This window comes from Cricetulus griseus, chromosome 4 (genome assembly GCF_003668045.3).
Source record: "Cricetulus griseus strain 17A/GY chromosome 4, alternate assembly CriGri-PICRH-1.0, whole genome shotgun sequence".
In the NCBI taxonomy this organism is placed as follows: domain Eukaryota; kingdom Metazoa; phylum Chordata; class Mammalia; order Rodentia; family Cricetidae; genus Cricetulus; species Cricetulus griseus.
The window spans coordinates 57,154,394-57,182,337 of record NC_048597.1 but is presented as its reverse complement, the minus strand read 5'-3'; the positions used below and the strand labels follow the sequence as shown (position 1 = coordinate 57,182,337).

Here is a 27,944-nt window from a genome sequence, read left to right as displayed (position 1 = left end):
TGGAACTCACTATGTAGACCAAGTTGGCCTTGAACTTACAGTGATCCACCTGTCTCTGTGCCTCTCAAGTACTGGTACTAAAGACATGTGCCACAATGCCCAGATCCCATTTATTTGTATTTTTAAGATCTTTTAAGTTTATTTTATGTGTAAAGAAGTTTTGTCCTTGCATGTATGTCTGTGCACCATGTGCATGCCTGGTGTGATGGATGCCAGAAGAGGATGTTGGATTCCCTGGGAATGGAGTTAGAGAGGGTTATGAGCTACTTTATCAGTGCTAGAAATCAAACCTAGGGTCCTCTGGATAACAGCTAATGCTCTTAACCACTGAGTTATCAGCCCATTTATCAAAATGATTTACGCTTCACCTTCCTAGAAAAAAGGTTTATGAAAATAATTTATTTTTACTGAGTTACTATTGAGTATGAGTATAAACCTTGAAAAGAATGTTTTTTTGTGTTAATTTTCAGTGCTGGGGCTCAAATGCAGTACCCTGCAGATATTAGGCTTGTATTCTACTGCTGAACTCTCTCTGTTGCTGAGAGTAGGCTTTAATTTATTTAAAATTTTTATTACACTTATCTATGTCTCTCTCTCTGTGTGTGTGTACATGTGGCACATGTATGGACATTAGAGGACAAATTTTGAAAATCAGTTTTCTCCTTCTACCTTGTGTATAGAAATCAAATTCAGGTCATCAGACATGACAGGCAGTCTTCACCCACTGAGCCATCTCTAACTGCAGAACCACCTTTTAAAGAATGTGCTAGAATGATGATTTGATGGTAAAAGCACTGGCTGCTTTTCTAGGGGATTAAATTCCTAACACCTACATGACAGCTCACAGTTGTCTGAACTCCAGTCCCAGGGCATTTGAGGGCATGCACACACATAGTGTGAAGACATATTTTGAGGCCAGCATTCTTACACATAAAAAATAAAATAAAATTTCTCTGGTCTGTGGTGGCACACACCTTTAATCCCAGCGCTTGGTAGTCAGAGGCAGGCATATCTCTGTGAGTTCGAGACCAACCTGATCTACAAGAGCTAGTTCCAGGACAGGTTCCAAAGCTACACACAGAAACCCTGTCTCAAAAAAAAAAAAAAAAAAAAACAATGAATGAATGAATAAAACTTGTTGCCGGGCAGTGGTGGTGGCACATGCTGTTAATCCCAACACTCAGGAGGCAGATCAATAAATTCAAGCCAGGCTGGTCTATAACAGCCAAGGCTGTTATACAGTGAAATTCTGTCTCCAAAAAGAAAAAAAGAAAAAACTCAAGAAAAGTAAGAGTTTATATTTTATTATACATTTTATATATTTGTTTATATATCTTATATAGAAGATTTCTTTTCTGTATAGTAGGATCTATTGAGTAAATGCTTTTAATATTACACCTATGGTAGCTTCTTCATAACAAAATTTATTACCTATTTGTTGATTCTTACTTTAATGTATCCTTGTATTTTAGTTATTATGAGATACAGCAGTAATATTGATGCTAGTAAGCCTGTATTTTCCAGTCATTTTTACATGACTTTTTTTTTTTTTTTTGATAAATTCCTTGTCTTTAAGAATTTAGAGAGGCTGGGTGCTGGAGTGACAGCTCCACAGTTAAGAGCCTGTAACTCCAGCTCCAGAGGGATATGTTACCTATGACCTCTGAGGGCTCTGCATTTACATGCACATACTCCTGCACACATAATTAAACTAAAAATAAAGTCTTTAAAAAAGAATTCAGGGAAGTTGGGGATTGGGGATTTAGATCAGTGACAGACAAATTGCCACACAAGTACAAGGCCCTGGGTTCAGCTCTTAGTTGGGTCAGGGCGTAGGGGGTTGGGGAGGATGGGACTGTGCAGAAAGGCCAAAACAGTAACTGCAGCCTGGATGTGGTATGGAACAGGCTTTAATCCCAGAGCCTGGGAGGCAGAGGCAGGTATATCTCTATGAGTTCCAGGCTAGACAGGGCTACATAATGAGAGAGGGAGGGGGAGAGAGGTAGAAGAGTCAAGTTAGGTTGAGATGGAATCTTAAAAATAAATGTGTAAGGGACCTGAGATAGAGATCTTCTTCTTTTTTTTTCTTTCTTGTAAACCATTTTAGCTATCTGTGCTATATATTTTATTCTAGTTAATCTTGTAGAAATCACTTTCAACTTCATTATTCTTAGTACTGTAGTTTTTTTTTGTTTTTATTAGAAACAGGCCTGCTTCACATGTCAATCCCAGCTCCCTTTCCCTCCCTTCCTCCCTGGCTCCCCACCAGCTCTGGCACCTCATCCCTCCTCCCCTACCCAGGGAGGGTGAGGCCCTTCATGGGGGATCCCCAAAGTCTGTCATATCATCTGGGGCAGGGCCTAGGCCTTCCTCCGTAAGTCCAGGCTGAGAGAGCTCCCAAAGTCCATTCATGTACCATGTGATAAATACTGATCTACTACCAGAGGTCCCATAGATGCCGAGGCCTCCTCACTGACATCCACCTTCAGGGGGGTCTGGATCAGTCCCATGCTGACCTCCCAGCCATTAGTCTGGGGTCCATGAGCTTCCCTTGTTCAAGTCAGCTGTTTCTGTGGGTTTCACCAGCTCGGTCTTGACACCTTTGCTCTTCACTCCTCCCTCTCTGCATCTGGATTCCAGGAGTTCAGTTCAGTGTTTAGCTGTGTCTGCCTCTGCTTCCATCAGCCCCTGGATGAAGGCGCTAGGATGGCATACAAGGTAGTCATCAATCTCATTATCAGGGAAGGCATTTAAGGAAGCCTCTCCATTATTGCTTAGATTGCCAGTTGGTGTCATCTTTGTAGTTCTTAAAAAAAAACCATGTGTTTGTTTCACTTGTTAATTTGAATACATTCACAATTTAGAAGGAAAATAGGTGTCACAGAGGCAGTTTTCATTTTGATATTTTTGTACTTTATTTATTTATTTTTTTTAACAGAGAAGAAGTTCGTGCCCCTATTCCTCAGAAGCAAGAAATATTGGTGGAGCCAGAACCTTTGTTTGGTGGTAAGTTCGCTTTATTTGCTTAACTATTTGATTTTGTTGTTGTCTAGGATTTTAATAAAATGAACTGGAGATGTGAGGGCTTATTCAGAGATTGTTTCTCATTTATAGAATCAATTGTGATCTAAGCTTCATTCCTTAACAGAGAATAATAATGAGGAGGAGGAGGAAACGTACCAAAAAGAATTGCTGTCTTTTTTGTAAGGGAGGTTATCACTATAGCCTTAGCTGGCCTGGAACTCAGAGACTGCCTGCTCTACATTGTAAATTCCAGGATTAAAGATGTGCGGAGCCATGCCTGCTCCCCTCTCCACTCCCTTTGGAACTGCTGCATCTTAGGGAAACCAGTGTCATTATATTAAAAAGAACCCTTTATTTTATGTTGTGTCTTCTTCTGATTATACATATGACTGATAGATAGCTCAATATACAGTTGACTTGTAGCTCTTTATTGTCTTGTATGCCTTGCCTTCTCTCATTTTAATTTCTCCAAGTGCTGTTCTTGTTTGGGACAGAGGAAAAAAATAGTCCTTATTCCATGCCCCCCCCCCAAAAAATTGCTAGCAGTCTGGATGAATTCAAGAATATGCTGAAATATAGGGTATTTAATTAATTTTAAAGAACAGTAATAGTTTAATAAGTACCTACTTCCTTTTATGAGGCAAATATTTTTAGGTATTTAAAAAATGATGAATCTTACTGTGGTAGGGCAAACATATGGAGAAATGTATATTGTATTGAGAACACTAGTACAGAAAAATGGTTTGAAACACCTATATTTTGAGTTTTGTAGAAAAATTAGGATAGGGAAAGAGAAATAATTTTTAAAATTTTTATTTACTTATTTGACACGGTCTCCGTGCGTGTCCTTGGCTGGTTTGGAGCTTGTTATACTCTTGAACTCACAGAGACCTGCTTGCCTTTGTCTCCTGAATTCTGGGATTAAAGATGTATGCCACTATGCCAGGCAAGAAGGGGAACTAATTTTTTAAAGGATTAAAAAGTTACCCATTAGGTGTCAGTACTTCCTTCCTAAGTCGTGAAGTACTTGCCTAGCATGTGTGAGGCACGAGGTTTAATCCCTAACATTAGAAAAAGTCCATCTGGCCGTGCGTTGCTGGTTGCACAAAAAGAGAGAATGTGGTGTCGCACGCTTTTAATCCCAGCACTCGGGAGTCAGAAGCAGGCGGATCTCTGTGAGTTCGAGACCACCCTGGTCTACAAGAGCTAGTTCCATGACAGCCTCCAAAGCCTCAGAGAAACCCTGTCTCGAAAAATGAACGAACGAACGAAAGAAAGAAAGAAAGGGAAGAAAGAGTTCATCTGTATTGAACATAGACTTTTTTTTTAAACCAATATTCCCTAAACAACAGAACAATCATTTAGAAAGCATTTACATTATATTAAGTATAGTAAGTAATCTAGAGATAGTGTGAATTATAAAGTACATTGAAGGATGTACCCATGCGTGAATGTGCATGCATGTGAAGAACAGAGGTTGAGATCATCCTCAATTGCTCTTCTATCTTATTCATTGAGTCAGGGTTTCCTAGTCAAACTCAGAGCTCTCTGATATGGTTGGTTTCCGTGGCCAGTTTGCTCTGGGGATTCCATTTTTGCATTGTGTTGTGTGACAAAACTTTCCTTGGGAGATGCAGCTTCCCAGTTCACTTCAGATAGGGAACCCATTACATACCAAAGTATAGATATCATCAAAGTCCAACTCGGTGCACTAATGAGTTTATTGAGATTACTTAGAGGAATATGGGTTAGGGGTCTCAAACACAGCTGCGTCACCAAAGCCAACCCCAGAACGGGTAACACATTACAAAGCTGGGAACCTGGAGCACATTGCACAGCCTGCAGGCTGTTCAACAGGTTGGACAATGTCCTTTCCAAGTGAGTCAGTTGGTCTAAACCTCTTCAAGGCAGCTCAGCTGATTTCTGTTTATTCCAGGCAGTGGGTCTTATCTGAGAGTCTTCTTAGCTTGACTGCTAACTCTTTCAGGGAGTGGCCTAATGAATCTGGTCAGTTTCAGGGACTTCCTGAAGCTGTTTTGAAATGTTTACCTTCCAGCTTGAGGAGTTTCCTGCAGGTTGGAATGTTTTAATCTCTGGGGAAATTTATACAGTACCTTTTAAGGCTGCGATTACGGGTGGGTTGCTGTGTTAGGTGAGAACCAATCCTTTACCACAAGGGCCCTTGGGATGACACCTGAATCATAGGAAGAAAGATTTCCTTCCAAGCTGTTGGATAGAGATGCTGTATCCTCAGTACAAAGCAAATAAAAGAGCCAAAGTCTGTGAGACTGCCTATGACAGGAACAATGGATTTTACTGAGACCGAATATAAAGAGCCAATTAGATTTTAGCTTTCACAAACCATTTTTAAAAGGTCGGTCAGTCTGTCTGTCTATTTGTCTGTCTGTCTATCTATATTGGGGCAGGGTTTCTCTATATAGCCTTGATGTCCGAACTCTGTAGACCAGGCTGGCCTTGAACTCAGAGACCCACTTGTCTCTGCCTCTGCCTCTTGAATGCTAAAATTAAAGGTGTGCACTCACTGCCTCACCGCCAAGCTCAAGATTTTTTTTTTTTTTTTTTTTTTAATTTTTAGTTGTGTGTTTGTGTGTTTCAGGACGCTGACGTTACAAGTAGGAATGTGTATATGCATGTGTGTGCCTGTCCAAGGAAGTCAGAATTGGTCATTGGATACCATGGAGCTGGAGTTAAAAGTAGTTGTGAACTGACTGATGTGGGTGCTAGGAACTAAACTATCTATTCTCCTTAACTGTTGAAGCAACTCCAACTTAGCACAAATCTTTAAGAGACCAACACTACTTAAATTTTGGTGTGGTATCAAAGAATATTCATGTTTATCTAAAATGATATCACTTCTTTACTACTGTATTTTTGTGTGGGGCTAGATTTTAATATTCTTCCTATACTTGAATTCAAATAAAGAAATAGACTTAAAAATTATGCAGATGATATAAAAATCCCAGTTATTTTTCTCTTAAGCTAGATATTAGCAGAAATTTATGGAAACTTGGTCTTCTCTCTAAATTATTTTTCTCTGCTAGTCCTTGTATTCCACTATGATATATAGAGCTTTGCTATGCATGCAGACTTCTTTAAGCTTTTTGTAGCTTAGTCGTTTTGGCCTTAGTGAATAACATGCCTACTGAGTGGCAGAAGGATGATTACAGAGGAATGGCGTTTGCTTAAGGTAACTGGTTTGCAAGAGCCAGGGTGTACTTAGAGAAAAAGTCCTAGGGCAAGAAGTATTGTAGCTTGAAAAGAAGCTCTTAGAGAAGGTATGATAAATGAGGAGGGAGCAAATAGGAGCAGGGGATGAGCCCAAGAAATAATAGGAGCTGCATAGAGGGCTAGCAATATAAAGTAGTAAAAGCACCAAGGTGATCCGGTGCCTCAAAAAAGGGAGAAAACATCTGGCTGCTGTTGGTGGTTTAGAAGTAGAATAGTCTCCTACTACGCTGCTCTTCTATGTCAGGTTGCATACCATACTTCTTTGTCAATGGTTAGGGTTGAAAACTGTCAGAACAATCGGTGTGTGACTCAGCATGTAAACTTTGCTATGCAAGCCTGATGACCTGAGTTTGAGAGAGAGGACCAACTCCTGAAAGTGGACACATGGGCTATGGCAGGCACACACAAAATAAAATAAAATAAAATAAACCTTATCATATAGTTTTCAGAAGACATTTTTGGAGGCCAGGTATGGTAGTAATTACTGTAATTCTGTTGCTTAGAAGGCTGAGGTAGTGGTGGATTTTGGGATCCCTGCTAGCCTGGGCTAGATATAAGACCTGTCTTTAAACAAACCAAAGCAACAAGAACAAAGGCATAGAGCCTAAAGTATTCCTGCTACAAACATACATTTTAAATAGAAACTCTTGATTAAAAGCAGTTTGAAGATTGAAAAGAATCACAATTCTCCATTTTTTTTAAACAGCAAAATGAAAAAGATCAGGTGTAAATTTTTTTCTTTTTAAAGATTTTATTTATTATGTATACAACATTCTGCTTCCATGTATATCTGCACACCAGAAGAGGGCACCAGATCTCATAACGTATGGTTGTGAGCCACCATGTGGTTGCTGGGAATTGAACTCAGGACCTCTGGAAGAACAGTCGGTGCTCTTAACCTCTGAACCATCTCTCCAGCCCAAATGTTCAATGGGTGAAGGTTTTTTTGTTTGTTTGTTTGTTTTTGGTTTTTTGAGACAGGGTTTCTTTGTGTAGCTTTGGAGCCTATCCTGGCACTGGCTCTGGAGACCAGGCTGGCCTCGAACTCAGAGATCTGCCTGCCTCTGCCTCCCGAGTGCTGGGATTAAAGGCGTGTGCCACCAACGGCCAGCCAGGTATAAATTTTTTAAAATTTGGGTTAACTATTTAAAAATGTAATACTAACCATTTAAAGCACTCTGTTTTCCTGAAGGTAATTGTGATTCTTTGATTTTGAAACAGTCTATGTAGTCCAGCCTTGAACTACTATGTAGCCTGTTATGACATTCAACTTCCTATTCCTACTGGGATTCCAGGCATGTAGCACTATGCCTGGCATATAATTATAGTTTAGCATGTATTTTACCCACTGAGCTATTTTGTTTTTTGAGATGAGGGGGTCTTGCTTTATAGCTCAGGCTGGTTTAGAACTTGCAGTGATCCTCATGTTTCAGGTGCTGGGATTACAAGGGTGCTGCTACTATACCAGGTCTTGACTTTAAAGTGTACTGGTGTGTGTGTGTGTGTGTGTGTGTGTGTGTGTGTGTGTGTGTGTGTGTAAGTATCTTCTCTTTTTATTTTTATTTTTTAAGTAATTTTTTGTTTCTGTAGCCCAAGTAGGCTGGGCTAACTGGTCAGTAAGTCCCAGGGATCTCCTTTTTAAAAAATTTTTGGGTTTTTGAAACAGGGTTTCTCTGTGTAACAGTCCTGGCTGTCCCTGAACTCCTTTTGTAGACCAGGCTGGCCTCAAACTCACTGATGTCTACCTGCCTCTGCCTCCAAAGTGGTGGTATTAAAGGAGTGCACCACCACTGCCCTGCTTTATTTTTTATTTTTTTGTGCATTGGCATTCTTGCTTTCTTGTATTCCTGTGTGAGGGTGTCAGATTCCCTGAAACGGAAGTCACAAGACAGTTATAAGGTGCTGTGTAGGAGCTGGGAATTGAGTGCAGATCCTCTGGAAGTGCTCTTAATTGCTAAGCCATCTCTTTACTCTTTTTTTTTGTTTTGTTTTGTTTTTTTGTTTTTTTTTTTGAGACAGTGTAGCTTTGGAGCCTGTCCTGGTAGTCGCTCTGTAGACCAGGCTGGCCTGGAACTCACAGAGATCCGCCTGCCCCTGCCTCCTGAGTGCTGGGATTAAAGGTGTGCTCCACCACTGACCACTTCTTCTTTACAATTTTTTTCTTCCTGAGAGAAAGTGCTATTAAGAATATGAGCATTTTAAAATACATATGGCTCAGTGGTTAAGATCACTTACTGCTTTTAGAAAGGACATAGGTTCAATTCCCGGCACCCACGTATTGGCTGATGTCAGGACATTTGACACTCTCTTCTGGTCACATGATGCACAAACTTACATTGTAGGGAAAACACAAACACATAAAAGAAAACAAAATAAAAAAAGAAATGCCTATATAAGGAATTTCTTTAGAATTTTCTAAATTAATGTGGTTTTTTCTTTTTTTTTTTTTTTTAACCAATTCTGTTTTTCTTCTACAGCCCCTAAAAGACGAAGGCCTGCACGTTCAATATTTGATGGTTTCCGAGATTTTCAAACTGAAACTAGTAGGTATTTGTGAACCAGTCTGTCAGTTTCTTTCATTTCTTTTCTGTTAAAAAGAAAAGGGTGAGCTGGGCAGTGGTGGTGCACGCCTTTAAGCCCAGCACTTGGGAGGCAGAGGCAGGAGGATCTCTGTGAGTTTGAGACCAGTCTGTTATACAAAGAGCTAATTCCAGGACAGCTTCCAAAGCCACAGAGAAACCCTGTCTTGAACCCCCCTTTCCCCCCCCCCAAAAAAAAGAAAAGGGTGATTAGTATTAGTCCTAATTACTTAGAGGGTGTACCATGTTTAAAAAGTGAAATTCTAGTGACACCAAGATTTTGGGTAAAGATACTGGCTATGAAGCCTGAGTGTGATTCCCCAGGGCCCATATGATGAAAAGAGAGAAACTGACTCCTGCATGTTGTACTTTGACTCCATATGTGTTCCATGATATGCATGTATATACATACACTGTCCTAGTTAGGGTTACTGTTACTATGATGAAACACCATGACCAAAAGCAGCGTGGGGAGGAAAGGTTTCATTTGGCTCATATTTCATGTCATAGTCCATGATTGAAGGAAGCCAGGATAGGAATTCAAGCAGGCTAGGAACCTGGAACCATGAGCTGATGCAGAGGCTGTGGAGGAGAGCTGCTTGCTGGCTCGTTCCTCATAGCTTGCTCAGCCAGCTTTCTTATAGAACCCAGCACCGCCAGCCCAGGGAAGGCATTACCCACAATGGGTTGAGGCCCCCTCCCCCATCAATTGTTAACTAAGAAAATGCCCTAAAGCAAGCAGTGTTTCTCAACATGTGGGTCAGAACCAATTGCAGGGGGTGTGTGTCAGATGACCATTTCGCAGGCGTTACATATCAGATATTTGCATTACAATTAATAACAATAGCAAATACAGTTATAAAGCAGTGATGAAAATAATTTTATGAAAAAAATGAAAAAAAATTTTATGGTTTTGGGGTCACCATAACATGAGGAACTGTATTAAAGGTTCGTAGCATTAGGAACATTGAGAACCACTGCCCTATAGGCTTGCCTGTAACCAGCCTAGTGTTAATGGAGTCATTTTCTTAATTGAGTCTCCTTTCTCTTTGACTTTATCTTGTCAAGTTGACATAAAACTAGTCAGCACAGTTCATACCTTTCTGTGGTACAGCTCATAAGTTTCTTGGCCTCATACCTTTAAAGATTTTTAAAGAAAGGACAATTTTTATTTGTTGAGTGTGATGTATAGGCCATGATGCTTATTGAAGTTGATTCTCTCCTATATGAGCTCTGGGGATTGAACTACAGCCATCAAGTTTGGCAGCAGTCTAGCTGGCTCAGGACAGTTATTTTTAGATAATACATGAAAAATGCTACTTGGTCTGTGTCTAGTTTTGTAAACTTATTTATCTGTGCCCCCTTGAAGGCATGGATAGGTCCTGTAACTTTGGAAAAAGTTGAAAGAGAAGGTTTAAGTTATCAGAGAAAGCTGTACTCTTCTAGTAGATGGTGACAGCAGTGTCCATAATGTCTACTGCAGGAGTCATTAAAGACTGGGAGCCAACTGCAATAGATGGTCTAGGATCACTTTCAGAGCTAGAGAAATGATTCTGAAAGCTTTCTTCTGTGTTGCTTATGAATATGTGAAAGAATTTATATTGGTGTGTGTGTGTGTGTGTGTGTTTCCTGGGGACAAACAGAGCCTTGAATATTCTAGGCAAGCAAACATTCTACCCCTCAAGAAGGTATATCCTCTTCTCAAAGTGAATTCATTTTTGTTTTTTTTTCGTTTGTTTGTTTTATTTTAATGATGCTGGGGACTAAACAGGGGTCCTGTATATATTTGATAGGTTCTGGGCTAGATCCCTAGCTGGCTTTACTTCTTACTGTGAGACAGTCTCTCACTAAGATGTTCAGATTGGACTAGCTCATTCTGTGGCTAGGGTTGGCCTTGAACCTTCATCTTCCTTTTGGTTTTTTGGACAGGGTTTCTCTGTGTAGCCTTGGCTGTCCTGGAACTCACTCTGTAGATCTGGCTGGCCTTGAACTCACAGAGATCTGCCTGTCTCTGTTTCTGGGTGTTGGGATTAAAGGAGTATGCCACCGCCACATCTGGCTGAACCTTCATCTTCTTGTGTTAGGTTTCTAAGTAGTTTTGATTGTAAGTCTGCACCACCAGGCCTAGCCCAGCATGACCATTTGCAAATAATTTAATTTTCTACTTTTATTCTTTGGCTAGGGAACAACCACCAAATCCTAAAATGTTTTTTGCCCCTCTTTGTATTTTTTTTTTCAGTCATTAGCTTTTTGTATTTGAAGCCAAGCATATTGTTCATTCTTTCAGTCAGTATAAGACCTTTTGTTTATTATGTAATTTACTTTCATTTTATGGCTAATTAAAAATTTTCCATCCTTCTGTATTGCAGTTAGGCAAGAACAGGAATTAAGAAATGGAGGAGCAATAGATAAAAAACTGACAACCCTTGCAGATCTGTTCCGGCCCCCAATCGACTTGATGCACAAAGGAAGCTTTGAAACAGTAAGTTGTTGGAGATTCTGTACTATAACTATGAAATGGCTTAAAATTTTAGTGTCTTTTGTTTTTTCCTTTTTTTGAAACAGGGTCTTATGTGACCTGGACATATTATATAGACAATCTTTCAAAGTCACAGAGGCTAGTCTGCCTCTGCCTCCTCTGTGTACTACCACACATAGGTTCTGTTTCTCGCCTAGTCCCACAGCCATGTAGCCCCAAATAAACACACAGAGACTTATAATTTTATAATTAGAAACTTTTTGGCCAATGGCTCAGGCTTCTTATTGGCTATTTCTCTCTTAATTATTTAACCTGTTTCTATTAAACTGTGTATTGACACACGGCTGTGGCTTATCCATAATCAGGCATGTTACTCCTTCTGCAGCTACAGGGTGTCTCCCTTGAGACCTCTCCCTTTGTCCTCTCCCCAGAATTCTCCTTGTCTCATAGCCCCACCTATACTTTCTGCCTGACTACTGGCCAGTGTTTTATTCATTAACAAATAAGAGAAACATATATACAGGACATCCCCATCATGTCCTCTTTTCTGTCTAAATAAAAAGAAATGGTTTAACTTTAACATAGTAAAATTATAAATAACAAAACACCTATCAAACAAAAACTATAGTTAACAATATTTAGTCCACTAACATTTGACAAAATTTATAAAATATTCTATCATCTATCCTATCTTTGTGAGTCTAAAGTTTTATATGTGACTTACCTCTTATCCTAACTAAAGAAAACCATAATATAACTGTCTGCCTTCAACTCCATCAAAGACCTAAGAACGATAATACATAAACTCTAGAATTGACAGAGACATCTCGTTGCAAATTTCTTCTGTAATCTTCCGGCATCCATCTTCAGCCTATGGGCCTAGAGTGTCTGGCAGATTTCTCAGCAAAGCAGGAAATTTGAAACTGTCCACTTGTATTGGCAGTTTGTCAGTCATTTCTCTGTGTCCTGCAGAATGTGTGACAGTCTCTTCCATGAAGTAGGAACCGTGAAGGACTGTCCCATCTTGTTTTGGCAAGTTCAGCAGTCACTTTCCTGTGGGTCCTGCATGTCCAGCTTATACAGCATACAGTCAAACAGTCCAGGAAAGAACAGTTTCTTGCTATATTGAAAACGAACTCCATATCAAGTTTCTTTGATGCCCATCTTCCTTTCTGACATAATTGGTGTTGCCAGGATCAGTTGTGTCTCATTCTCATAAAAACTCTAATAAACCATTTTAAATGCCATATTCTGTATGTCTTTGGAAGATTTGAAGACTGTCCATCTCAAATATATCTCTGTATATCTAGAAAATCTAACTAAAATAACTGAGTTTTGACTATTATAGGTGAGTATATATAATCTGTATTTAGTTATACATTACATTTTTTTGGCATTTTTTAAAGTCTTTAAATAAATTTTTTATTTAAATTAAAATAATCTTGTTTTACATACCAATCCCAGTCTTCCCCCCCCCATGCCCCCCAACAACTCCCCATCCACTCCCCAGGGAGGGTAAGGCCTCTAATGAGGGATCATCAAAGTCTGACACATCATTTGGGGCAGGACCTAGGTTCTCCCCATGTATCTAGGCTGAGAGAGTATCCTTTCATAGGGAATGGACTCTCAAAGCCCATTCATGCACTAGGGATAAATGCTGGTTCCACTACCAGAGGCCCCATAGACTGCTCAGGCCTCCCAACTGACACCCACTTTCAAGGGGCCTGGTTTGGTCTTATATTCGTTCCCCAGCTGAACTTGCTCTTGCTCAGGTCAGCTGTTTCTGTGGGTTTCCCCAGCATGGTCTTGACCATTTTGCTCATCACTTCTCCCTCTCTACAACTGGATTCCAGGAATTCAGCTTAGTGCTTTACATTACATTTTCAAATGAGCTGTAAAAAACACAATACCTAAACAAGAGTAGAAATACACATATAACAAAATTGACCTTGAATTTATAGCCATAAACCAAAATCCATATCAATGCAAATTACACATTTCTATATTCCCTTTTTTTCTTTAGAAAGATATTGACTATAATCATTAACCATTTCTAACCAACCCTGTTAAATGAAAACAAGCATTTATAAACAATATTTGGGAATTTGGGCGTCAGTCTCTCCAAATTGCTTCCTGCTGTTTGGGGGCACTGTCATCCCCAAGGGGATCCTGAGAAAACACAGAAACCTGGCTAAATCCTGGTTATAGTAGTCTGAAGCTGCATCGTCTCAGCTGTTTTGGATGTTGGTTCACCTGGGCCATTGCTTCAGGGGGTCTTGCTTGATCAAACCATATTAGTCTGGAAGGAATCCACAACCTTTCATTTTCTGTGGAAACAAAAGCAGAACCTCTTTTCAAAAGTAACATGCCCCTAGACTTAAATTTTAAAGTCAAGGCATTTTCAAAATATATAGGTTGGATTATACCATTATAAACAAATGTCAGTTAGCAGCTGTTGCTATTTCCTCAGCAGTCAATTCAAAGACAACAGAATAACATACAGTATCCAAATTTCCTGTGTATTTTCCATCTTTATATTGCTTTTCTAAAAAACTATTTATTTTTGTTTCTTTGGTTTTTTGAGAGTTTTTCTGTATAACTTTGGCTGTCCTGAAATTCACTCTGTAAACCAGTCTGGTCTTGAAATCACAGAGATCTGCTTGCCTCTGCCTCGAAAGTGCTGGGATTAAAGGCATGTGCCACCACACTCAGCTACTCTATTTCTTTTTTAACCACTTTATCCTTTTTCCTTTCTCTCCCAAGCCTACGTATATTTTTAAACACATTTTAAATCAACTAGAGGTTTTGTTTTGAATCTCTCTATTTTTCTGACCATTAGTATTTTATCTGCTAAACAGCATTGCTAGGATTAAAGCTAACATTTTAGCTTCTGGCTTTCCAACATCCGAGGGTACATTTACCAACCACACTGGGAGCTATGCTCATTACCTCAACTCTTGTCTACACTGCCCATAAACCTTTTTTGTCTGTGTGAATAAAAGCTAAATCTGCCATGCAGCATGTTCCACGGCTTGGGGACTCAGGTTCTGTGTACTCTGGTGGGAATCCGCCATGCTGTATTCAAGCCCAATTGCCACAGTGTCTCTGCACCATGGCCTACATGAGACTGTGAGGCTAGGAAGGCCATTCTACATTGCAGCTCTGCTTTATGTAGAAAGTCTTGCCTCACATTGGGCACCATTTGTATATGGAGGTTCTGTTCCTCCTGGTCCCACAGCCGTTTAGCCCCAAATAAACACACAGAGACTTGTGATAATTAGAAACTGTTTGGCCAATGACTCAGGCTTCTTATTGGCTAGCTCTCTTAATTATTAACCCATTTCTATTAAACTATGTATTGCCACAAGGATGTGGCTTACCTGTAATGCTCTAGCATGTTACTCCTTTTGGCTGCTACATGGCATCTCCCTGACAGCTTCTCTCTCCCTCCTCTCCCCAGCTTTCTCCTGGTCTGGTAGCCTAGCCCTGCCTATGCTTTCTGCCTGGCTACTGGCCAATCAGTGTTTTATTCATCAACCAATAAGAGAAACATATATACAGAAGGACATCCCTCATCATCACCATGCCTTTTTTTTTTTTATTCAGTATATAGAGAATTGGTATCTTAACTATTTCTGCATATTATACTTGAGGGTTACACTGACTTATATTTTTACTGGCAGTAAATGAAGTATATTTTTGACAGCAGTGTATGAATTATTTTATGAGAGCCTTTGTTTAGCCTTGTGTGGCATTACCACTTTGAAAGCTTTTTTTTTTAAAAAAAACTTTTAAAAACTTACTATCTTTTTCTACTGCTAAGTATGTCATGTTATGTTCATTAACCATTTATGAATTGTTTGTATTATCTTTTCCCTATATCAAAGATGCCCCATTATCTGCAGTTTCACTTAGGTTTAATTTACATGAAGTCTAAAAACATTAAATGGAAAGTTCCAGAAATAAAAATTGATACGTTTTAAGTTATGTACTGTTCTAAGTAGCATGATGAAATCTTGCCATCCATTCAGGACACTATAGTTATATGATATCTATATAAACATACCTATTTATCATTCAGTTAACTGATCTGGGATAATATTAATTGATCAACTTGTCGTGGTGGTGGTGGTGGTGGTGGTGGTGGTGGTGTGGTGGTGGTGGTGGTGGTGGTGGTTGGTGGTGGTGGTGCAGCACACCTAGCACTCGGGAGGCAGAGGCAGGAGGATCTCTTGAGTTCAAGGCCAGCCTGGTCTACAGAGTGAGTTCCAAGATACCTGGGGCTAGACAGAGATACCTTGTCTTGGTAAAATAAAAACAAAAAAATTTGATCAACTTGTAATATCTTCATTTTATTTATTTCATGTTTTGGTTTTGAGACAGGGTCTCACTGTATAGCTCTGGCTGTTCTGGAACTCACCATGTAGACCAGAGTAGCCCAACTCCCAGAGATACACCAGCCTCTGAGATTAAAGGTGTGTGCCACCAGTCCAACTCAATTTGTAGTATCTTAATGCTTGTGTTTAAATAACTCATTTTCCTTAATTGTGTCCCAAAACTTAATTAGTGGTCTTGGTAATTTGGTACATCACAGGCAAACTATAAAAAGTGTTTCCTTTAAGTAAAAGGATGATAATTCCTGGTCTATAGTAAGAATTAATTATCTGTGAGATTGTGAAGAAGAAAAAGGAATTTTGTACTAGTTTTTCTGTCATATCTGACGTTGTAAAAGTTTTTTCCTCGGTGTGGCAGTGCTTAGTTAGAATGGATAATACATTAAATTTGTGTATGTTATTATTTGTGGTTTCAGACATGTACTGGAGATACTGGAAATATGTATGAATCTAATTACAGAATATATTCTCCCTCCAGTTCTTCCTAGCTTTATCTTCCCTAAACCTAAAGGAATACTTCCTGGTACAAGGATACTTGTCTGCTAACTTTTAAGCATAGCAAGGAGAATATGTTCCCTTCTCACCACCATGAGAATGACTGTTTTTGAGAAAACAGCATAGGAGCTGGAGAGATAGATGGCTTCGCGCTTAAGAGCATTTGGTGTTCTTGCAGAGGGTCTGGGTTCAGTTCCTAGCGCTGATATGGTGGCTTACAACTGCAGTTCTAGGGGATCTGATACCCTCTTCTGGTCTCTAGAGATAGCAGGCATGCACATAAACTCATAAACATGCACTGAAACACTTAAAAATAAATAAATCTTTCAAGACAAACAAAAATTAAAACAAAACTATCACATTTTCAAGATACTTGGAGTTTCTAGAGAGGATTTGCTGAGTGTAAGACTGTTGCTGAATATGGGCAGCACCATTTCTCTTAGTTGGGGTTACAGCAGCCAGCTGAAACCCAACATTATTCTTTCTCTGCTTTGTGTACTTATTGGAATTCTCTGAAGGAGCAGAATCAAGACTATTGGCTTAATGATATTGGCTGGTAGTTCAGCAGTGGCTACCTGCATACTTGAGCTGCTCAGTACAAGAAGGTCAGTGCTTCAGCCATCCCATCTGGTGCCAAAGGCCTAGATTAAGCTCCCGGGAGAGCTGGAGTCTGATGATGGCAAGGGGATTTGCAAGCGTGTACACACATTCATCCAGTGGCTGGTGTCAACCATCTTCTAGTGGACCTTTCTTCCCAGTACTGTCAAAGGTCTGTGATGTCTAAAGTTCAGTTTTGTCAGTCTTGATTTCTCCTAATCCACTCAAGGTGACAGCTATCACAAGGATTATTTCTATGCAAAACAATAATGTATAAGTACTAAAAACTCTAGAGACATTTAAAGATTTATGTGTATATGTGTGTACATATATGCATGTATGAAGTTGCCCCTGGAGGCCAGAAAAAGGCATCACATTCTTTGGAGATGTGAGCCACTGGGCATAGGTGCTGGGAACCAAACTCTATTTCTGTGCAAGAGTGTGAAGTACTTTTAACTTCTGGGCCATAACTCCAGCCTCTAGATAATATTTTAAAAATATATTTTATTAATTATTGGATAATTTATTTTTCTTTCTTTTTTGGCAATAGAGTTTGAGACAAGGTCTCTTTATGTAGCCCTAGCTGTCCTGGTAGAACCAGGCAGTCTCTGAACTCAGAACTCCACCTGTCTCTGCCTACCCAGTCCTGCGATTAAAGGTCTGCATCACCCACATTGTTAAAATTTGTTACAGGATTTTTTTTTAAAGATTTTATTTATTTGTTATGTATACAGTCTTGTGCCTGCATGCCAGCAGAGAGCACCAGATCTCATTCAGGGTGGTTGAGAGCCACCATGTGGTTGCTGGAAATTGAACTCAGGACCTCTGGAAGAACAGTCAGTGCTCTTAACCGCTGAGCCATCTCTCCAGCCCCTGTTACAGGATATTTAATCATATTCATTCCTTATTCCCTTAACTCCTCCCAGATTCACATCTCTGACCTGGGTACTCCCTCCCAACTTTTGTACTTCCTATCTCTGCTTTGTCTAAAACCAAGACCAATTTGTGCTACCCTTACACTGATGGTCCAGGGGACATCCACTGGAGCATGGTCACTTTACCAGGGATGGCACTCTTAAAATTGACCCTCCCTGCCCCAAAAGCCATCATCTGTCAGTAGTTCCTCGGTAGGGTGTCAGGGTTCAGGTCCTTTTCTCCATACTCCATGCTAGAATGTTGACTGGCTTGATTTTGAATAGGCCTATGTGAGTAGTCAGAGCTGCTGTGGAGTCCTGTCACAGTTCAAAAGATACTGTTGCAATCTGTTCCTCTCCAATTTCTGGCTCTTAAAATACTTCACTCTGTCTTTCATGATGGTTCTTGAGCTGGAGCTAAGAGGGACAGTACTGTAGAAGTCGCACGTGTGGTTGAGCACTCCACTGACACTTTTCTCTGCACTTGGACCAGTGGTGAGTTTGTGCATTAATCACAATGTACAAAGAAGTGATGAGTCATCAGTGTCAATTTTTTAAAAGAATGCTTAGTATTTACATGGAAAAGACAGCACCTGAATGCTGAAATATACCAGTGACCAAGTAGAAATTTTTTTTATTTTTTTTTCAAGACAGGTTTTCTCTGTGTAGCCCCAGCTGTCCTGGAACTCACTGTGAAGACCAGGCTGACCTCAAACTCAAAGATCCTCTTGCTTCTGTCTCTCAAGCACTGGGATTAAAGGCATGCACCACCACTGTCTGGCTAGAAACTATTTTTTAAAAAATATTTAACTTTACTCTTATAGGCCAAAGAGTGTGGCCAGATGCAGAATAAGTGGCTGATGATAAACATTCAAAATGTACAAGACTTTGCATGCCAGTGCCTCAACCGTGATGTGTGGAGCAATGAAGCTGTGAAGAATATTATCCGGGAACATTTCATTTTCTGGCAGGTGAGAAGGACTATTAAAGATTTTTTAATATTTATTTTTATAATATAGGATGTTGTGGAAGAGAAATGGGTTTATAAACTGGGAAAAGTGAATTCATTTATGACATAAGTTAACTGTAATGGGTAAATAGTAAGGATAAGGGCAGCAGTGAAGAAGTAATGGAAAGAGAAAAAAGAACTAAGTCAGGAGCATCTTGACAGTCAGTCTACAGCTGTACAATTCAGTAGAAAAACAATGGAAGCACACATGGTTTACATATTTCTAGAAATATCTGAAAAGGGTCAAAGGAAACAGGTGAAATTAACAATATTTCTTCTTTAAATCAATACATGATTTAATGTCATTACTCTCTGTGTGTATTAAATTCTCAAGATATGGTATGTATTTCATGCTTATTGCATGGATTAGTCAACTTCAACTGTTGAATAGCCCTACAAGGCCAACAGCCATGAGGAAAACATCTTAGAGCATTGGAGAAACACTAAAACTTGTGTTTGAGCTTGAATTTGTTACTCTTTGACTAGTGTTTTAGCTTAGTATTCCTTAGTGTCCCAGATATAATATCTTTTTGTGTAGATTATCTAGTTAAAACTAGGTAGCCTTCTAATTTCCCTTTTGTTTCAGTCTTTTTGTTTGGTTGTGTTTGTTGTTGTTTTGTTCTTTTGGTTTGTTTGTTTTTGGTTTTTAGAGAGGCTTGCTACTTGACATTCAACCTGGAGTCTCCTGCAAGCTAGTCACATGCTCTACCATTAAGCCAGTTTCCATCCTCCTTTTTAGTTTTTGTTGTTTTTTCAAGACAGGGCTGCCCTGGAACTCACTCTGTAGACTAGGCTGGCTTAAACCCAGACATTGACCTGTGTCTGCCTTCTGAGTGTTGAGATTAAAGGTGTTCACCTCCTTTTTAGCATTTGAAACTACCCCAAGTAGGCCTTCAACTTGTGACCCTTTGACCTCAGACACCTGAGTAGCTGGGAATTATAGTCTAGGCAGGCCCAGTTTCAATTTCTAGTTTTTAAAAAGTTACAAAAAATAACTTAAACTTAATATTTTCTTATTCTAAGATATACTACTATTAATGCTATTAATTTACCTGTTTTGTGTTTTATAGTCTGATAAATTCAGTGGGATTTTTGTGTTTTTTTCTGTTTTTATTATTATTATTATTATTATTATTATTATTATTATTATTATTATTATTATAAATTTGTGTGTGCTATATGGGTATAGGTATGTGGTATGGAGGATTGAGAACAACTTTTGGAATTTGGGTTCTGGGACTCAAACTCAGGTTGTCAGACTTTTGCTGCAACACTTTTATCATGGTGGCCTCTGTGACTGGTTTGTTTGTTTGGGGGATTGTTTTTTTGAGACAGGGTTTCTCTGTATAATAGCCTTGGCTGTTCTTGAACTCACTCTGTAGACCAGGCTGGCCTTAAATTTATAGAGAGCTGGGATTAAAGGCATACACCATCACTGCCAAGCTCTGTGATTGTGTTTTTTTTTTTTTTTTTTTTTTTTGTATACAACATTCTGCTTCCATGTATATCTGCATACCAGAAGAGGGCACAAGATCTCATAATGGATGGTTGTGAGCCATCATGTGGTTACTGGGAACCGAACTCAGAACCTCTGGAAGGCCAGTCAGTGCTCTTAACCTCTGAGCCATCTCTCCAGCCCCGATTATTTTTTTTAATGGCAGAATTCCTTTTGTTTAATTCAGATATTGACTGAAGAAAATATTGTTACATCTCTGCCTAATAAAATGATGGGTTTTTAAACTACATATATTGTGATTTATTAAAATACATGTACTGTGCCAGGCATAGTGGCACATGCCTTTAATCTCAGCACTTAGGAGACAGGTAGGCAGAGCTCTGTGAGTTTAAGGACAGCCTGGTCTACATGGTGAGACCCTGTCTCAAAAATAAACTAAAACAAACAAAAAACCCCATAGATAGACAGATACTTGAGAAGGAAGAGTTATTACCTCTTGTGAACTGAGAAGGGAAGAGGAATAGGTTTGTATGTTGACAATGAGTGTTCAGAAGGGACTGTGAGTGGGATATAAGTCCATACCTGACCTTACTTCCACTCTCACATGCAAGTGAGAATTTAGCATGTTTGTCAAAGGCTTACATGGAGACTCCATTGCTGTTAGTAGACAGTATTATAGCCAGCCTTTTTTAAAGAGGCTTTTTATATCATTGGCTTACCAGGTTTATCACGACAGCGAGGAAGGTCAGAGATACATTCAGTTTTATAAACTAGGGGATTTCCCCTATGTTTCCATCTTGGACCCACGGACAGGTAAGTTATATCAAATTACAGCTTTTAACTTATAAATTATTTTTCAGTGCCTAAATATTTTATTGGATCTGGTTCCAGAAATATAATAGTTAAGGAAAGTTTTTTGTTTATTCCCATTATAATTATGTAGACACCCTTGGATGTGTATATTTAGGGACTGTATTTCTGGCAACTTGATGGGTAACAATGTTTTGTGTTTGTGCAGTTCTGTTCTTGGGAGTGGGGGCTGATACAATCATCTCTTTGTAAGGGTCACCTTAGGTTTTTGTTTTTTGTTTTTTTTTTTTTTTTAAAGATTTAACTTATTTATTTATTAAGAGTACAACATTCTGCTCCATGTATGCCTGCATGCCACAACAGGGCACCAAATCTCTTTATGGATGGTTATGAGCCACCATGTGGTTGCTGGGAATTGAACTCAGGACCTCTGGAAGAGCAACCAGTGCTCTTAACCTGTGAGCCATCTCTCCAGCCCTAGTTTTTCTATTATTAAATTGTTAAGATTATTTTAAGTACTGGTTGTATTCTTTTAAAAGCACTAGAGGATGAGCTGATTTCATCATTAATATTTTTATTTAAATTTTGCTTTGTTTGAATTTCTTTTTTCTAAATGGCTGTAAGTGGTGCCAGCAGATAATTTTCCTGTCATAGGTGGGAATCTATCAATGAGTTGTAATTGATGTTGTCAGTAGGTTACAACAATATTGTGTGACTTCAAGTGAGGGATGGGCATATGAATTTGTAGCAAAGTTTAACTATGCATATGGCAATTATTTAATGAGTATGATTAGAAGAATATTGATTTTATGTTTACATGTCTTGAATTTTTAGGTCAGAAGCTTGTAGAGTGGCACCAATTAGATGTATCGTCTTTCTTGGACCAAGTAACAGGGTTTCTTGGTGAACATGGACAACTGGATGGACTTTCTAGCAGCCCTCCCAAAAAATGTGCCAGATCAGTAAGTATAAGTGATGGGTGACTGGATGTACTTATATGTCAACATCTTATGTAAAATGTTTGATATTAAGATGATACTTATAATAATGTAAGTAGTGAAAAATTAGGGGTTCTGGCTGTACTTCTTAGATACTTTATTTATTTATTTATTTATTTATTTATTTATTTATTGATAGTTTTCTCCAGAAGGATTTCATCTACTCACTGGAGTCATAAGACATTTATACAAGCTGGGTGGTGGTACACGCCTTTGTTCCCAGCACTTGAGAGGCAGAGGCAGAGGCAGGCAGATCTCTTTGAGTTCAAGGCCAACCTGGCCTATAAGAGCTAGTTCTAGGACAGGCTCTAAAGCTACACAAAGAAACCCTGTCTTGACAACCACCCATCCACCCCCCACCAAAAAAGACATGTGTACAAACTCCCCACAAACTCATAATTAAAGCATAAAAATGATACCTAAAAAAGAAAAGAAAGGAACGGTATAAATATGGAGACCTGATATGGCCAAGCTTCTGGTGGAGGCATCTTCTTTCTAGGGCAGCTCTGGGAGGGCTTCTCATGACTGATTGAAGCAACAGTGGATATAAGGTTTTTCCGCTTGGGATATTATTTGGCATTATTATTGGTTAGATAGCTTTAGGTCCTGGGATGCGCTGGCTCTCCCAGCGTTTATTTTTATACTTAATGTCTACAATATGTTATTGTGCAGTCATCTTTGCTAGTAGATATCATGATTAATTTCAAGTAAAAGATCTTCAAAGATAAGGCAGTCTCACTTTGGCTATAATTGCTATTTGGGTTTTGGTGGCAATGAGAATAAAATTATCTTTAGAAGTCTATTGTGTAGTGATAAAAAATTGTTATTTGAAGTTATCTAAAATAGGTACCTAATTAAAATTAAATAAATGAAACTTTTCTGTTTGTTTTGGGCGTTTTACATTTCTTTACAAATTTTAGAACCAGCTAGTTACTTAATACAAGAAAAGATGCTAGAATTTTAATTGGAATTGCACTGGTTCTGTGGACATCTAGTAATTGAGTCTTCAGGTCTGGTAGTATGGAATGTATCTCCCTATTTCTGTGTCTTTAATTTCTCCCAGCAGTGTTTTCTTACTCTTTTGTATTGATTTTAGAGTGCAGCCTCATTAAACAAATTTATTAATTTGAACAGCAAGATACATCTTGCTGTTAGCTGATATATATGTATGCATGCATGTATATATGTGTATAGAGAGTTGTACATTTTATTCATTTATTTATTTTTGTGATCCAATCTTACTTAAATAAGCGTAGGTGAGAAATTAGGAGCACTGGCACCTTACCAGTGGCTACACCCCTAAAGAAAATGTCCTTCTGTTTCCAGCAACTGTTATCTGCTTCTCTAAGGGAGAGGGTACACCCTTCCAGGGCAGGGTGTTGATGGCTCCATTTTGTGCAGGACTTTCACAGGTGATCACAGCCACTGTGCATTTAGGTTTTTAATTTTGTTGTGCCCACATCCCTACACCCCATCCTTCACATCTTACATTCTTTCTGCCTTCTCTTCTACCATGTCCCTAACCCTGGAGAGGCTGCTATGAGTGCTATAGTCCCATTTATGGCTGAACAGTCAGCATTTATTATATCACACTTACAAGTCTTTGCAGTTACCATTGTCTACTGCAGAAAGAAACTTCTGTAACTAAAGCAACAGCAGCATTAATCTGACTGTTGAGTCTCTCGATGCTCCTTCTCTGGCTCCTGGAGACATGTCTCACCACTAGAAGTTCCTCTTCTGGTTATATAGTTCCTATTTTAAATTTGTGTATGTGTGTGGTATGTGTGCATGTATGTTCCTATGTATGGTGGCGTATGCGTAAGCTCAAGGTTGATGTCAGGAGCCTTATTCAGTTGCCTTCCTTGCCCTCCTCCTTATTCATTGAGGCAGGGTCTCAGTTGAGCCCAAGGCTCATAAATATGGCTAGTCTGGTTAGACAGTTTGCTATGGGGGTTCCCTGCTCTGCCTACTGAATGATGGAATTTTAGCCAGGCTGATATACCCAGTGAGCCTTTATAAGCGTTCTGGGGATCTGAGCAGTAGTCCTCATGCTTTTGAAGTAAGCTCTAACTACTGATTGTCTCTCTACTCCATGTGTGTTTATTAAGATGTAGTTTATCAGGTTACTGAGGTTTCCTCTTTTTTTTTTTTTTTTTTTTTTTTTTGAAGACAGGCTATAACATCTTGTCCAGCCAAACTCAGAATCACTATGTAGCCAAGGATATCCTCAAATCCCTGATATTTCTGCCTCCATCTCCTACCTGTATTCCTTTTATTCTTAGTTTGCAGGGTGTCACATGTCTGTGATCCCAGCACTGAGGAGGCTGAATCAGGGGGACTACTACAAGTTTGAGGACAGTCAGAGCTATATAATGAATTCCGTTCTAGTTCAGACTACAGAGTGAGACCTGTCTCAAAACAAGTCACAGACAAAACAAGCAAATAAATACTATAGGACAAGTAGCACATGGACTTCCTTAATTAGACTTACTTACTTCCTTCCTTCCTTCCTTCCTTCCTTCCTTCCTTCCTTCCTTCTTTCTTTCTTTCTTTCTTTCTTTCTTTCTTTCTTTCTTTCTTTATGTTTTTCAAGGCAGGGTTTCCTCTGTGTAGCTTTGGAGCCTATCCTGGCACTCGCTCTGGAGACCAGGCTGTCCTCGAACTCACAGAGATCCGCCTGCCTCTGCCTCCTGAGTGCTGGGATTAAAGGCGCCACCAATGCTTGGCAACATTTTTTTAAAAGATTTTATTTATTTATTTATTTATTTATTTATTTATTTATCTATCTGTCTATTTATTTATTTATTTCATATACAATTATCTGCATGCATGCACACCAGAAGAAGGCATCAGATCTCATTATAGATGGTTGTGAGCCACCATGTGGTTGCTGGGAATTGAACTCGGGTCCTCTGGAAAAGCAGTCAGTGCTCTTAACCTCTGAGCCATCTCCAGCCCGACATTTTTTATTAAAAAAAAAAAAAATTTTTTTATGTATATGAGTGTTTTGCCTGTATGTGTATATGTGTCCTGCATGTGTGCACTGCCCTCCGAAGCCACAAGAGAATGTTGGATGACATGAGATAATGTAGGACTGGGCAGGACAGAAACTTCCATCTACAGTTGGATCCCCTGGAACTGAAGTTATGAATGGTCATGAGCCATGATGTGGGTCTTAGGAACTGAACCTGTGTCCTCTGCAAGAGCAGCAGATGGGGCTGGAAGAATGGATTAGTGGGAACATGCACTACTCTTCCGGAGGAACTGAGTTCAGGTCCAAGTGTCCACATCAGGTGACTTATAGCCAGCTCCGGGTGTCTGTGGGCACCCACACTCCTGTGGGTGCGTGCTCATGCATGCACACACCACTAAAATAATAAAAGTAAGATTCTAGCCGGGTGCACGCCTTTAATCCCAGCACTGGGGAGGCAGAGGCAGGTGGATCTCTGTGAGTTCGAGACTAGCCTGGTCTCCAGAGCGAGTGCCAGGATAGGCTCCAAAGCTACACAGAAAAACCCTGTCTCAAAAAACCAGATAAAATAAAATTCTAAAAAGAGTAGCAAGTTCTCTTAATCTGATTCAATTCTCAAGCCCCTGAGATAGCTAGATAGCGAGAGAGAGAGAGAGAGAGAGAGAGAGAGAGAGAGAGAGAGAGAGAGAGAGAGAGAGAGAGAGAGAGAGAGAGAGCCATAATTTGGGTTCTTTAAGTCAGGAATCCCAGGGAAGGGCGAGTATCAGATAGGAATCTGGTGCTGTTTGCTGTCTCCCTGCTATGCAGTGTTATTGCAAATCTAATCATTTAAGCTAGTGTATGTCCTGTAAATAAGTCTACCTGCTTTATGTGGATGATAAATTAGACTTAAGTTTTTACTTATTTTTGGGCAGATTTCTCTATTATGTAGCTTTGACTGTCCAAGAACTCTCACTCTGTAGACCAGGCTGGCCTCGAACTCAAAGAGATCCGCCTGCCTCTGCCTCCCGAGTGCTGGGATTAAAGGCATGCCCCACCATGCCCAGCTTATTTAAGTTTTTTTGGATAATTTTTTTTTTTAAATGTACATTGGTGTTTTGCCTGAATGTATTTCTAGTTACACATATTGTGAGCTGCCATGTGGGTGCTGGGAGTTGAACCCAGGTCCTTTGCAAGAGCTGCCAGTGCTCTTAACTGCTAAGCCATCCCTCCAGCCCTGCCCAGAAATTATTATGTGGCAGTAGGAAAGGGATTGAGAGTTCCAAGACTATCCTGAGCCACATTGTGTATTTGGGGCCAATGTGGACTATATTACGACTCTGTGTAAAAGAATAGTAGTCATAATCATAATACAGGGCTGGAGAGGTGGCTCTGTGGATAAGAGCACTTGCTTGTCTTCTAGAAAAGTCTAGTTCAGTTCCCTGCACCCACCTGAGACAACTCATAACCCCCTGTAGCCCCAGTTCCTGGGCATTCAATGCCTTTTTTTAGACTCTAGGTACCAGGCATGCACATGGTATACATGCATAACTAAGTCCCATTCAGGTGCCCCATATTTTGTGATTTTGAAAAATGAAATCTGTGGCCTGGCAGTGGTGGCGTATGTATTTAATCCTGGCCTACATAGCAAGTTTAGGACAGCCAGGGCTACACAGAGAAACCCTGTCTTGAAAAACGAGAGAGAGAGAGAGAGAGAGAGAGAGAGAGAGAGAGAGAGAGAGAGAGAGAGAGAGAGAGAGAGAGAGAGAGAGAGAAGAATAAGATGTTCAAAAGTTTAACAAGATTAGAAATTTGCATTACTCTGACTTTTAGATGGCTCAGTGGGTAGACACTTTCTACCAAGCTTGATGACCTGAATCTAATCTCTGGAACTCTCATGGTGAGGGAACAGACTCCTGAAAGTTGTCCTTTGACTTATATGTGTACGCACTGGCTGCACAGCCACAGCCACACACACATTCGCACATATGCACAGGATAAATAAAAGAGATTGTATTTCTCATTGTCATAATGAAAATCTTCATTATAGCTAATAAACTTTCGAGATTTTAGTTAACCAACCCACATATACCACAAAATTTTTCCCTTTGGATTTTTTTTTTTTTTTTTTTTTTTTTTTTAAGAAAATATCTCACATGCTGGAAGTCAAACTTATAGGCGTGGGCTGGAGAGATGGCTTAGTGGTTAAGAGCACTGGCTGTTCTTCCAGAAGATCAGACAGGGTTCAATTCCTAGCACCCATATGACAGCTCACAACTATCTGTCTCTAGACTATGTGTAACCCTCACTCAGACATAAATGCAAGCAAGAAACCAATGCACATACAATAAATAATTCATAAAAAAATGACAACAGCAGCAAAAAACTTGCAAGCTTCCTACCTCAGCCTCCCAATGTTAAATCCTGAGAGGATTGACATGGTATACACCACCATGTCATATTTTGATAATGTCATTTCCTTGTTTTGAATGCTACGAATCATTGTATTTAGTGATAACCAAAGGAGACATCTGATGTTTAATCATTTTAAATAGTAGTTTGGCTTTATTTTTAAAACTTCAGTTCTTTTGCTAAATAAAAATAAGAAGCCATTTTCTTGGCTGTGTTCATTTTGATGCCAAAAATGCCTGGGCTTAAAACACCATTGTACTAAGTACTTTGAGATTTTTGTGTTGTTTGTGTTTTCACTGTGTAGTACAGGCTAGCCTCAGCCCTTGAGCAAGCTCCCATTTCTGTTTCATGAATGCTGGCATTATAGGTATGTGCCACCATATCCAGCTTAATGATAGCCTTTTATTTTTGCCTTTAAAATATCCATTTCAATTTGGCTTTCTGATACTAAGTCCTTGACCTCACATTGTGTAAGAGACAGACTGCTTTGGCAGAAAATCATGGTGATGTGTTGACTCGTATGTTTTTTTATACCTGTTTGAGTGGTTTTTGGTTTAACTTATTTTTTCCACCTGTCT

The 27,944-nt window shown here is 39.4% G+C and overlaps 1 protein-coding gene across 2 annotated transcripts in view; it reads left to right on the top strand.

The window, feature by feature from the left end:
* Window positions 1-27,944, top strand: part of Ubxn7 (UBX domain protein 7) — a 59,454-nt gene that overhangs the window by 26,713 nt on the left and 4,797 nt on the right. The window contains exons 3-8 of one of the 2 annotated variants that reach the window (XM_027412853.2): window positions 2,939-3,006; window positions 8,751-8,816; window positions 11,222-11,334; window positions 18,556-18,702; window positions 20,919-21,009; window positions 21,841-21,968. In XM_027412853.2, coding sequence (XP_027268654.1) covers window positions 2,939-3,006; window positions 8,751-8,816; window positions 11,222-11,334; window positions 18,556-18,702; window positions 20,919-21,009; window positions 21,841-21,968 — 613 coding nt within the window. The remainder of the gene's footprint in view (window positions 1-2,938; window positions 3,007-8,750; window positions 8,817-11,221; window positions 11,335-18,555; window positions 18,703-20,918; window positions 21,010-21,840; window positions 21,969-27,944) is intronic. The other variant, XM_027412854.2, reaches the window with a different exon arrangement.